Below are 12849 nucleotides of genomic sequence, written 5' to 3' on the forward strand. Positions count from 1 at the left end.
AGGCAGTGATGTGTTGCTCCCTTTCTCTCTCAGGACACACCTGCTTCCCCCTCCCTTCCTCCTCCCCTCCTCTTCTCCTTATTTATAGCTTCATGTAAATTAAGAGGTTATTTTGTCTCCTCTCAGAACTGTGTGGGGAGAGGAGGGGGGTGAAGACAGGGCCTCATGTTGAGCAATGAGAGCAGCTGGTGATTGGTTAACTATAGAGGCCACTCCCTCTAGTCCTCTTTGGCTTGGTGATTGGTTAACTGTAGAGGTCCCTTCCTCTGGTCCTCCCTGTCTGTCTCCTTATAGGTGGGTCCTGCAGCCTCTCCTCTCCTCACACTCCAACCCTGCTCATCTCTCAGCTGGACAGTAAGGGCCGTTCACACCACACACTGACAACATGCTGGGGACACTCTGCACTCTCATCACTGCTCTAACATGTAAGGATTTTACTGTTTGTTCATTCTGAATCTAAAAACAATGCCAATTAAGTTTTACATTTATGTATGATTAATTGTCTTAATAAATTGTGTGTTTAAATCCCACAGATGTCAGTTGCCAGAAAGCAGTGACACAGACACCTTCAGTACTGACTGTCAGTTCAAAGGGGACTGCTACTTTTTACTGTGACATCACCAAAGATGAAAGCAATGTTGTAAGCTGGTATAAACAGGTTCCAGGAGGAGCTCCTCAGTATGTGTTAAGGTTTTACCATAGTTGGAGTAGCTCTACCTCTTCCTCTCCTGACAAATATGGATCTGGTTTCTCCTCTGATCGTTTCACATCTAAAGCCACGTCTGATAAGGATTATCAGTTTATAATCAGTAATGTGGAGGAGACAGACTCAGCAGTGTATTACTGTCATACATGGGACAGCTCTGTTAAAGAGCACGTATCACAGTGATATACACCATGACAAAAACCTCCTCCTCACCAAACACACTCACTTCTGCTTCCAGATGTTCTGAATATAGACACTAACTGAATGTCATCCTGAACCAGTGTGTCTGCAGTAGGAGAACATTCCATGCTTGTGTTTTACACAAAACCCTTCACACATTTACTAGAATGTTGTCATTAACAATTACACCTAGTTGTCACAAAGCATGAATGATAAAGTGATATTCCAGAAGGTTCAGTCCTAACAGAAGACTCCATGTATCAGACAACCTCCATGATAGTCAGTCCCCTGGTTTACAGTAGAGACGTATTACATCAACAGTCATTTAGTGATGTACTGTTAGTTCAGAACCCCACTATCAGGTCCAGAGAATATTATTACATGTTATTATCTATATAATGACATGCTGATTTCAGTAAACTAACCAACATAACTCACATGAAACAAAATACTGCTCCTTTCAGTATAACCAAAATGATCCTATATGGTTTTTGTTAGTCCAATATAAAATATATATATTTTTGATAGTTGAATAGTTACAGTAATTTAAATTGATTAAAAGTCCATCATACAGAAGCTGATAGGGTGAGATATAGAGGCCTCTCCCTCTGGTCCTCCCTGGCTTGGTGATAGGTTAACTGTAGATGCCCCTCCCTCTGCTCCTCCCTGTCTGTCTCCTTATAGGTGGGTTCTGCAGCCTCTCCTATCCTCACACTCCAACCCTGCTCATCTCTCAGCTGGACAGTAAGGGCCGTTCACACCACACACTGACAACATGCTGGGGACACTCTGCACTCTCCTCACTGCTCTAACATGTAAGGAGTCTGACTTCCTGGAGGTTTTACTTCCTGTTTTATTCATAATTAGTCTGTATGTTTATATTTACTACATGTCATCTTTTTATTTCCCAGGTGTCAGTGGTGTGACTGTGGTGACACAGAAGCCTCCTGTTGTGACAGTGAGGAAAGGAGCGGCGGCCACTCTGGACTGTAACCTGGGGACTGTTGATAGTAGAGACGGCCACTCTGGACTGTAACCTGGGGACTGTTGATAAAAGAGAAGGCCACTCTGGACTGTAACCTGGGGACTGTTGATAATAGAGACGACCACTCTGGACTGTAACCTGGGGACTGTTGATAATAGAGACGGCCACTCTGGACTGTAACCTGGGGACTGTTGATAATAGAGACGGCCACTCTGGACTGTAACCTGGGGACTGTTGATAATAGAGACGACCACTCTGGACTGTAACCTGGAGACTGTTGATAATAGAGACGGCCACTCTGGACTGTAACCTGGGGACTGTTGATAATAGAGACGGCCACTCTGGACTGTAACCTGGGGACTGTTGATAGTAGAGACGGCCACTCTGGACTGTAACCTGGGGACTGTTGATAATAGAGACGACCACTCTGGACTGTAACCTGGTGACTGTTGATAATAGAGACGGCCAATCTGGACTGTAACCTGGGGACTGTTGATGATAGAGACGGCCACTCTGGACTGTAACCTGGGGACTGTTGATAATAGAGACGACCACTCTGGACTGTAACCTGGGGACTGTTGATAATAGAGACGGCCACTCTGGACTGTAACCTGGGGACTGTTGATAATAGAGACGGCCACTCTGGACTGTAACCTGGGGACTGTTGATAATAGAGACGACCACTCTGGACTGTAACCTGGAGACTGTTGATAATAGAGACGGCCACTCTGGACTGTAACCTGGGGACTGTTGATAATAGAGACGGCCACTCTGGACTGTAACCTGGGGACTGTTGATAGTAGAGACGGCCACTCTGGACTGTAACCTGGGGACTGTTGATAATAGAGACGACCACTCTGGACTGTAACCTGGTGACTGTTGATAATAGAGACGGCCACTCTGGACTGTAACCTGGGGACTGTTGATGATAGAGACGGCCACTCTGGACTGTAACCTGGGGACTGTTGATAATAGAGACGGCCACTCTGGACTGTAACCTGGGGACTGTTGATAATAGAGACGGCCACTCTGGACTGTAACCTGGGGACTGTTGATAGTAGAGACGGCCACTCTGGACTGTAACCTGGGGACTGTTGATAATAGAGACGACCACTCTGGACTGTAACCTGGTGACTGTTGATAATAGAGACGGCCACTCTGGACTGTAACCTGGGGACTGTTGATGATAGAGACGGCCACTCTGGACTGTAACCTGGGGACTGTTGATAATAGAGACGGCCACTCTGGACTGTAACCTGGGGACTGTTGATAATAGAGAAGGCCACTCTGGACTGTAACCTGGGGACTGTTGATAGTAGAGACGGACACTCTGGACTGTAACCTGGGAACTGTTGATAATAGAGACGGCCACTCTGGACTGTAACCTGGGGACTGTTGATAATAGAGACGGCCACTCTGGACTGTAACCTGGGGACTGTTGATAGTAGACACGGCCACTCTGGACTGTAACCTGGGGACTGTTGATAGTAGAGATGGACACTCTGGACTGTACCCTGGGGACTGTTGATAGTAGACACGGCCACTCTGGACTGTAACCTGGGAACTGTTGATAATAGAGACGGGCACTCTGGACTGTAACCTGGGGACTGTTGATAATATTGCTGGTTGGTATTAACAGGTTCCAGGAGCAGTCCCTCAGTACGTGTTAAGGTGGTACCACACTGGTTGGAGCTCTGTAGAATATGATTCTTGTTTCTCCTCTCATAAATTCACATCTAATCATCAGTCTAAATCAGATTATTGTTTGATTATTAACAATGTGGAGGAGACAGACTCAGCAGTGTATTACTGTCAGACTCAAAATGACTCTCCTACCATGACACATTGACAAAAACCTCCTCACCAAATACACTCACTTCTGCTTCATGCGTGGCAGTGGGGTGAACTCTAAGAAACCTCAGTTGGTCAGTGATTATTATAACAATATATACATGACACAATGGGAGATCTGGGAATGGAAGAACCATTCATCCCTACATGTCAACAAAATTATAAGAAGACATTGTCTGAAAGGAAACTGATTTTGTCTCTCTTGTTATGATCATCATCATCATCATCATCATCATCATCATCATCATCATCATCATCATCATCATCATCAGGTCAATACTGCATCATATGGATATTGCTTTAACTGATGAATTCAAAAGGACCAGACACAAACAGCAGAATATGATGCTATACTATATACTGTTACTTCATAGAGAGGAACTCTAGAAAAACCTGAGATGTTTGTAGAGAAAGTGAAGCTCTGTCTGAATGGGATGTTTCAGTTCCTGTCCTCTCAGTAGAGAGAGTGAAGCTCTGTCTGAATGGGATGTTTCAGTTCCTGTCCTCTCAGTAGAGAGAGTGAAGCTCTGTCTGAATGGGATGTTTCAGTTACTGTCCTCTCAGTAGAGAGAGTGAAGCTCTGTCAAAATGGATGTTTCAGTTCCTGTCCTCTCAGTAGAGAGAGTGAAGCTCTGTCTGAATGGGATGTTTCAGTTCCTGTCCTCTCAGTAGAGAGAGTGAAGCTCTGTCTGAATGGGATGTTTCAGTTACTGTCCTCTCAGTAGAGAGAGTGAAGCTCTGTCTGAATGGATGTTTCAGTTCCTGTCCTCTCAGTAGAAAGAGTGAAGCTCTGTCTGAATGGGATGTTTCAGTTCCTGTCCTCTCAGTAGAGAGAGTGAAGCTCTGTCTGAATGGATGTTTCAGTTCCTGTCCTCTCAGTAGAGAGAGTGAAGCTCTGTCTGAATGGATGTTTCAGTTCCTGTCCTCTCAGTAGCGAGATTGAAGCTCTGTCTGAATGGATGTTTCAGTTCCTGTCCTCTCAGTAGTGAGAGTGAAGCTCTGTCTGAATGGGATGTTTCAGTTCCTGTCCTCTCAGTAGAGAGAGTGAAGCTCTGTCTGAATGGGATGTTTCAGTTCCTGTCCTCTCAGTAGAGAGAGTGAAGCTCTGTCTGAATGGGATGGTTCAGTTCTTGTCCTCTCAGTAGAGAGAGTGAAGCTCTGTCTGAATGGATGTTTCAGTTCCTGTCCTCTCAGTAGTGAGAGTGAAGCTCTGTCTGAATGGGATGTTTCAGTTCCTGTCCTCTCAGTAGAGAGAGTGAGGAGGTTTTTGTACAGCTGTGTATACAAACTGAATCACTGTGGTATTCGGACAAGGAACCAAGCTCATTGTCACTGGTGAGTACCCTTTCTTTTAACCTTATATTTTTGTATTCAAGGTTTTTTGTAATACGTAATAGTTAATAGAGTTACATATTTAACATTATATTCTTATTTCATATTTATTTAGTGTAAATAACCTACTTTGTGGACTGATTATCAAGAGTCATGGACACCATGTGACAGCTTCATAGCCTACAGTATATCTGTAGTTGTTGATTTCACATTTAAACTTAAAAAACGTGATGGACTATTTGACCATGTAGGTTACTGCTGTCACCTGACAACACTACTCATTTATAATGTCTCATGCAATAATAATATATTTACTCAGAGGTAGATTTGAATGTGAAGTCTACATAAAGTGGTATGAACCTTTAAAATGTTGGTCCCAAGTTATATTAAATAATGATAAAACCATGTATATGGTAGTTACACACAATGTTGCTACATGATTCATTACATTACAGTTGGTAACTCTGTTTGCTGGTTGACTAGTAGTAGGATATATGTTTGATTGTATCCCTCATTCAAGCAAATCTGACTTCTTGATTATGTTTAATTAAACATAGAGATCTGAACTCATTATCCACTTGCACAGAAATCTGCTTCACCTCTGAAAAGTCACACATGGAGAGTTACTTAGAAAGTCAAGCTACAAACAGAGATATGAGTAATATGTAACAATAGAATTACATGGTTTTAGTGCCTTTTAATTTATGAGCCCAACATGTTAATTGTTTGTAGCCTTTGAGAAAACGTTATAATTTTTATTCTACAGTATAATCCCACAACCCTGTTTCATTCTACTAACATATCAAATGATTTTGTGTAATATTTATTCTGCTCATTCCATTGGTCCAGACTCTACCCTCCCTCCGCCTGTCTTGACCATCTTCCCTCCGTCCAGCGATGAGTTGAAGTCCAGCAAAGTCACCCTGGTGTGTCTGGCCAGTCAGATGGCCATGGGCTACGCTGATGTCAGCTGGACAGCGGGAGGGAATCCGGTCACCGGCGGCATCGCTACGAGTGGCCCGGTGCCGCAAGCCGACAAGACGTTCCAACTCAGCAGCTGTCTGACCGTTGACACGTCAGAATGGAACCAGGACAAAGTGTTCTCATGTAAAGTCACCGCGGGCTCCAAGTTCGCTGAGAAAGGCATCAAGAAGTCTGAATGCAGCACTGAATAGCCTGAGAACCATTGTAATGTCCATTTGATTTTCTACATCACTTTTCAAGATATTGTTAATGCATTAGAAGTTTAACCTGCATATATTCATTATGTTCCATAAAAGATAAATAGCTAATCACACTGATATCGTAGGCTATATGATAAGTAGACTTTTTATATTTGAAATGGGTTGCTTTGCAGATGTATAATAGAGGAATAGTTAGAACTTTGCTGTATTGTGGATATTAAATAAAGAACATTCTAAAGAACAAGTGTTTGTATTTGAGCATGTTGATGAACATCAGTGTTAGCAGCACTAAATGAGGGTGAATCTGGATAATGATTGTTTAAATTGAACCAAGACAGAAGAGCCCAGAATCCTTACCTGGTTTATTATCAAAACAAGGATTCTGACCAACCATAGATGACCTAACAGTTAACTGTTCTCTAGTATTAACATTAGATGTTGGACTCAGTATCATTTCAGCATTATTACAACTGTATAGGTCTGGTCTTCACTTAGTCTCCCACTGACATCCATCCATGACTAAGTAAACACTCAATGAGGTCCTTTATCTACTTCCCCAGAGTCAGATGAAGATCGCACAATGACTGGAAGTCTATGGGAAACGCTAGTTAACATTGACTGACTAAACTAACTAACTTCCTTCAAACTGGACACAGAAACATACAAATGGTATGAACAAGTCCATCTGACTCTGGGGAAGTATATAAAGGGCCTCATTGCCAAAATTAGAATGGCTGGTAAAGTATCCCCTTACTAAGTGGAAGTTAGGATTGGTCCAACATATAGAGAGAGTCATGTCATGCTGTGTTTCACATTCTGCATCAGTGATCAGAACAGAGGCTGCAGTTCTGTCAACGTCCACCAGAGGAGGACATACGACCACCAATAATGACTGAGGAAAGATCTACATGTACTTTACAACAGGAACAGCTGTCTGTAGACCACTGGTTTCAGTCCCACCCAAAGACCAGCTGATGGTTACATGTCTAGTATCTCTAGTTATCAGAGTCATTCACCAGGGATGTGTTCTCGCTCTGACACTGAGTTACAGGCAGTGATGTGTTGTTCCCTTTCTCCCCCAGAACACACCTGCTTCCCCTCCCCTCCTCCTCTCCTTATTTATAGCTTCATGCAAATTAAGAGGTTATTTTATCTCCTCTCAGAACTGTGTGTGTGGGGGGGGGGGGGGGGGGGGGTCTGCAGGTGACCAGAGGAGTGGACTGAAACTGAAAATGTGTCCCAAATGGCACTCTATTCCATTTATAGTGCACTACTTTTGACAAAGGCCCATTGGGTTCTGGTCAACAGTAGTGCACTATAAAGGGAATAGGGAGACATCCTAAGTACCTCATAATTATGTTAGTCTTGTGTAGAACTAGTATAGGATATTAAACTCCAGTTATGATTTGATTGAGGTAGAATATGAGTCAGTGAAGAAGACAGAATCTCATGTAGCGCAATGATCATAATAGTTGGTCTCTCATATAATCTGGTTACTTTGACCAATCAGAGAAATACAATGAAAAATATTAATAACAATCAACAATGAAAGTAACTGGTGGTAGGTTGATTGCAGAGGCCCCTCCTTCTGGTCCTCCCTGGCTTGGTGATAGGTTAACTGAAGATGCCCCTCCCCCTGCTCCTCCCTGTCTGTCTCCTTATAGGTGGGTCCTGCAGCCTCTCCTCTCCTCACACTCCAACCCTGCTTATCTCTCAGCTGGACAGTAAGGGCCGTTCACACCACACACTGACAACATGCTGGGGACACTCTGCACTATCATCACTGCTCTAACATGTAAGGAGTCTGACTTCCTGGAAGTTTATTTTCTAGTTTATTGATAATGAGTCTGTTTGTTTCTCTTTACTACATGTCATCTTCTTATTTCCCAGGTGTCAGTGGTGTGACTGTGGTGACACAGAAGCCTCCTGTTGTGACAGTGAAGAAAGGAGAGACAGCCTCTCTATACTGTAACCTGGGGACTGTTAATAATAGAGACGGCCACTCTGGACTGTAACCTGGGGACTGTTGATGATGGAGACGGGCACTCTGGACTGTAACCTGGGGAGGACTGTTGATGATGGTGAAGGACACTCTGGACTGTAACCTGGGGAGGTCTGTTGATGATAGAGATGGCCACTCTGGACTGTAACCTGGGGACTGTTGATAATAGAGATGGACACTCTGGACTGTAACCTGGGGTCTGTTGATAATAGAGATGGACACTCTGGACTGTAACCTGGGGACTGTTGATGATAGAGACGGCCACTCTGGACTGTAACCTGGGGACTGTTGATAATAGAGACGGCCACTCTGGACTGTAACCTGGGGACTGTTGATAATAGAGACGGCCACTCTGGACTGTAACCTGGGGACTGTTGATGATAGAGACGGCCACTCTGGACTGTAACCTGGGGACTGTTGATAATAGAGACAACCACTCTGGACTGTAACCTGGGGACTGTTGATGATAGAGATGGTCACTCTGGACTGTAACCTGGGGACTGTTGATAATAGAGGCGGCCACTATGGACTGTAACCTGGGGACTGTTGATAAGAGACGGCCACACTGGACTGTAACCTGGGGACTGTTGATAAGAGACAGCCACTATGGACTGTAACCTGGGGACTGTTGATGATAGAGACGGCCACTCTGGACTGTAACCTGGGGAGGACTGTTGATAATAGAGACGGCCACTCTGGAGTGTAACCTGGGGACTGTTGATGATGGAGACGGACACTCTGGACTGTAACCTGGGGAGGACTGTTGATGATGGAGACGGACACTCTGGACTGTAACCTGGGGAGGTCTGTTGATGATAGAGATGGCCACTCTGGACTGTAACCTGGGGACTGTTGATGATAGTGACGGCCACTCTGGACTGTAACCTGGGGACTGTTGATGATAGAGACGGCCACTCTGGACTGTAACCTGGGGACTGTTGATGATAGAGACAGCCAGTCTATACTGTAACCTGGGGACTGTTGATAATAGAGACGGCCACTCTGGACTGTAACCATGGGACGGTTGATAATAGAGACGGCCACTCTGGACTGTAACCTGGGGACTGTTGATAATAGAGACGGCCACTCTGGACTGTAACCTGGGGTCTGTTGATGATAGAGACGGCCACTCTGGACTGTAACCTGGGGACTGTTGATGATAGAGATGGCCACTCTGGACTGTAACCTGGGGACTGTTGATAATAGAGACGGCCACTCTGGACTGTAACCTGGGGACTGTTGATAATAGAGACGGCCACTCTGGACTGTAACCTGGGGACTGTTGATAATAGAGATGGCCACTCTGGACTGTAACCTGGGGACTGTTGATAATAGAGACGGCCACTCTGGAATGTAACCTGGGGACTGTTGATGATAGAAACGGCCACTCTGGACTGTAACCTGGGGACTGTTGATGATAGAGACGGCCACTCTGGACTGTAACCTGGGGAGCACTGTTGATGATAGAGACGGCCACTCTGGACTGTAACCTGGGGACTGTTGATGATGGAGACGGACACTCTGGACTGTAACCTGGGGAGGACTGTTGATGATGGTGACGGACACTCTGGACTGTAACCTGGGGAGGTCTGTTGATGATAGAGATGGCCACTCTGGACTGTAACCTGGGGACTGTTGATAATAGAGATGGACACTCTGGACTGTAACCTGGGGTCTGTTGATAATAGAGATGGACACTCTGGTCTGTAACCTGGGGACTGTTGATGATAGAGACGGCCACTCTGGACTGTAACCTGGGGACTGTTGATGATAGAGACGGCCACTCTGGACTGTAACCTGGGGACTGTTGATGATAGAGACAGCCACTCTATACTGTAACCTGGGGACTGTTGATAATAGAGACGGCCACTCTGGACTGTAACCTGGGGACTGTTGATAATAGAGACGGCCACTCTGGACTGTAACCTGGGGACTGTTGATAATAGAGACGGCCACTCTGGACTGTAACCTGGGGACTGTTGATGATAGAGACGGCCACTCTGGACTGTAACCTGGGGACTGTTGATAATAGAGACAACCACTCTGGACTGTAACCTGGGGACTGTTGATGATAGAGATGGTCACTCTGGACTGTAACCTGGGGACTGTTGATAATAGAGGCGGCCACTATGGACTGTAACCTGGGGACTGTTGATAAGAGACGGCCACACTGGACTGTAACCTGGGGACTGTTGATAAGAGACAGCCACTATGGACTGTAACCTGGGGACTGTTGATGATAGAGACGGCCACTCTGGACTGTAACCTGGGGAGGACTGTTGATGATAGAGACGGCCACTCTGGACTGTAACCTGGGGACTGTTGATGATGGAGACGGACACTCTGGACTGTAACCTGGGGAGGACTGTTGATGATGGAGACGGACACTCTGGACTGTAACCTGGGGAGGTCTGTTGATGATAGAGATGGCCACTCTGGACTGTAACCTGGGGACTGTTGATGATAGTGACGGCCACTCTGGACTGTAACCTGGGGACTGTTGATGATAGAGACGGCCACTCTGGACTGTAACCTGGGGACTGTTGATGATAGAGACAGCCAGTCTATACTGTAACCTGGGGACTGTTGATAATAGAGACGGCCACTCTGGACTGTAACCTGGGGACGGTTGAAAATAGAGACGGCCACTCTGGATTGTAACCTGGGGACTGTTGATAATAGAGACGGCCACTCTGGACTGTAACCTGGGGACTGTTGATGATAGAGATGGCCACTCTGGACTGTAACCTGGGGACTGTTGATAATAGAGACGGCCACTCTGGACTGTAACCTGGGGACTGTTGATAATAGAGACGGCCACTCTGGACTGTAACCTGGGGACTGTTGATGATAGAGACGGCCACTCTGGACTGTAACCTGGGGACTGTTGATAATAGAGACAACCACTCTGGACTGTAACCTGGGGACTGTTGATGATAGAGATGGTCACTCTGGACTGTAACCTGGGGACTGTTGATAATAGAGGCGGCCACTATGGACTGTAACCTGGGGACTGTTGATAAGAGACGGCCACACTGGACTGTAACCTGGGGACTGTTGATAAGAGACAGCCACTATGGACTGTAACCTGGGGACTGTTGATGATAGAGACGGCCACTCTGGACTGTAACCTGGGGAGGACTGTTGATGATAGAGACGGCCACTCTGGACTGTAACCTGGGGACTGTTGATGATGGAGACGGACACTCTGGACTGTAACCTGGGGAGGACTGTTGATGATGGAGACGGACACTCTGGACTGTAACCTGGGGAGGTCTGTTGATGATAGAGATGGCCACTCTGGACTGTAACCTGGGACTGTTGATGATAGTGACGGCCACTCTGGACTGTAACCTGGGGACTGTTGATGATAGAGACGGCCACTCTGGACTGTAACCTGGGGACTGTTGATGATAGAGAAAGCCAGTCTATACTGTAACCTGGGGACTGTTGATAATAGAGACGGCCACTCTGGACTGTAACCTGGGGACGGTTGATAATAGAGACGGCCACTCTGGACTGTAACCTGGGGACTGTTGATAATAGAGACGGCCACTCTGGACTGTAACCTGGGGTCTGTTGATGATAGAGACGGCCACTCTGGACTGTAACCTGGGGACTGTTGATGATAGAGATGGCCACTCTGGACTGTAACCTGGGGACTGTTGATAATAGAGACGGCCACTCTGGACTGTAACCTGGGGACTGTTGATAATAGAGACGGCCACTCTGGAATGTAACCTGGGGACTGTTGATAATAGAGATGGCCACTCTGGACTGTAACCTGGGGACTGTTGATAATAGAGACGGCCACTCTGGAATGTAACCTGGGGACTTTTGATGATAGAAACGGCCACTCTGGACTGTAACCTGGGGACTGTTGATAATAGAGACGGCCACTCTGGACTGTAACCTGGGGACTGTTGTTGATAGATATGGCCACTCTGGACTGTAACCTGGGGACTGTTGATAATAAAGACGGCCACTCTGGACTGTAACCTGGGGACTGTTGATAATAGAGGCGGCCACTATGGACTGTAACCTGGGGACTGTTGATAAGAGACGGCCACACTGGACTGTAACCTGGGGACTGTTGATAAGAGACGGCCACTATGGACTGTAACCTGGGGACTGTTGATGATAGAGACGGCCACTCTGGACTGTAACCTGGGGACTGTTGATGATGGAGACGGACACTCTGGACTGTAACCTGGGGAGGACTGTTGATGATGGAGACGGACACTCTGGACTGTAACCTGGGGAGGTCTGTTGATGATAGAGATGGCCACTCTGGACTATAACCTGGGGACTGTTGATAATAGAGACCTCCACTCTGGACTGTAACCTTGGGACTGTTGATAATAGAGACAGCCACTCTATACTGTAACCTGGGGATTGTTGATGATAGAGACGGCCACTCTGGACTGTAACCTGGGGAGGACTGTTGATGATGGAGACGGACACTCTCGACTGTAACCTGGGGAGGTATGTTGATGATAGAGATGGCCACTCTGGACTGTAACCTGGGGACTGTTGATAATAGAGATGGACACTCTGGACTGTAACCTGGGGTCTGTTGATAATAGAGATGGACACTCTGGACTGTAAC

At 46.2% G+C, this 12849-nt stretch overlaps 1 gene segment (V, D, J or C); it reads left to right on the top strand.

Moving 5' to 3' along the window:
- The first annotated feature begins 274 nt into the window (after nt 1-274).
- LOC129831333 (Ig lambda-2 chain C region-like) lies at nt 275-6329 on the top strand. The segment is given in 2 exon segments: nt 275-425; nt 5904-6329. Coding segments are annotated over 2 exon segments (366 nt in total).
- The last annotated feature ends 6520 nt before the right edge of the window (nt 6330-12849 follow it).

This window comes from Salvelinus fontinalis, chromosome 2, assembly GCF_029448725.1.
Source record: "Salvelinus fontinalis isolate EN_2023a chromosome 2, ASM2944872v1, whole genome shotgun sequence".
NCBI lineage: Eukaryota > Metazoa > Chordata > Actinopteri > Salmoniformes > Salmonidae > Salvelinus > Salvelinus fontinalis.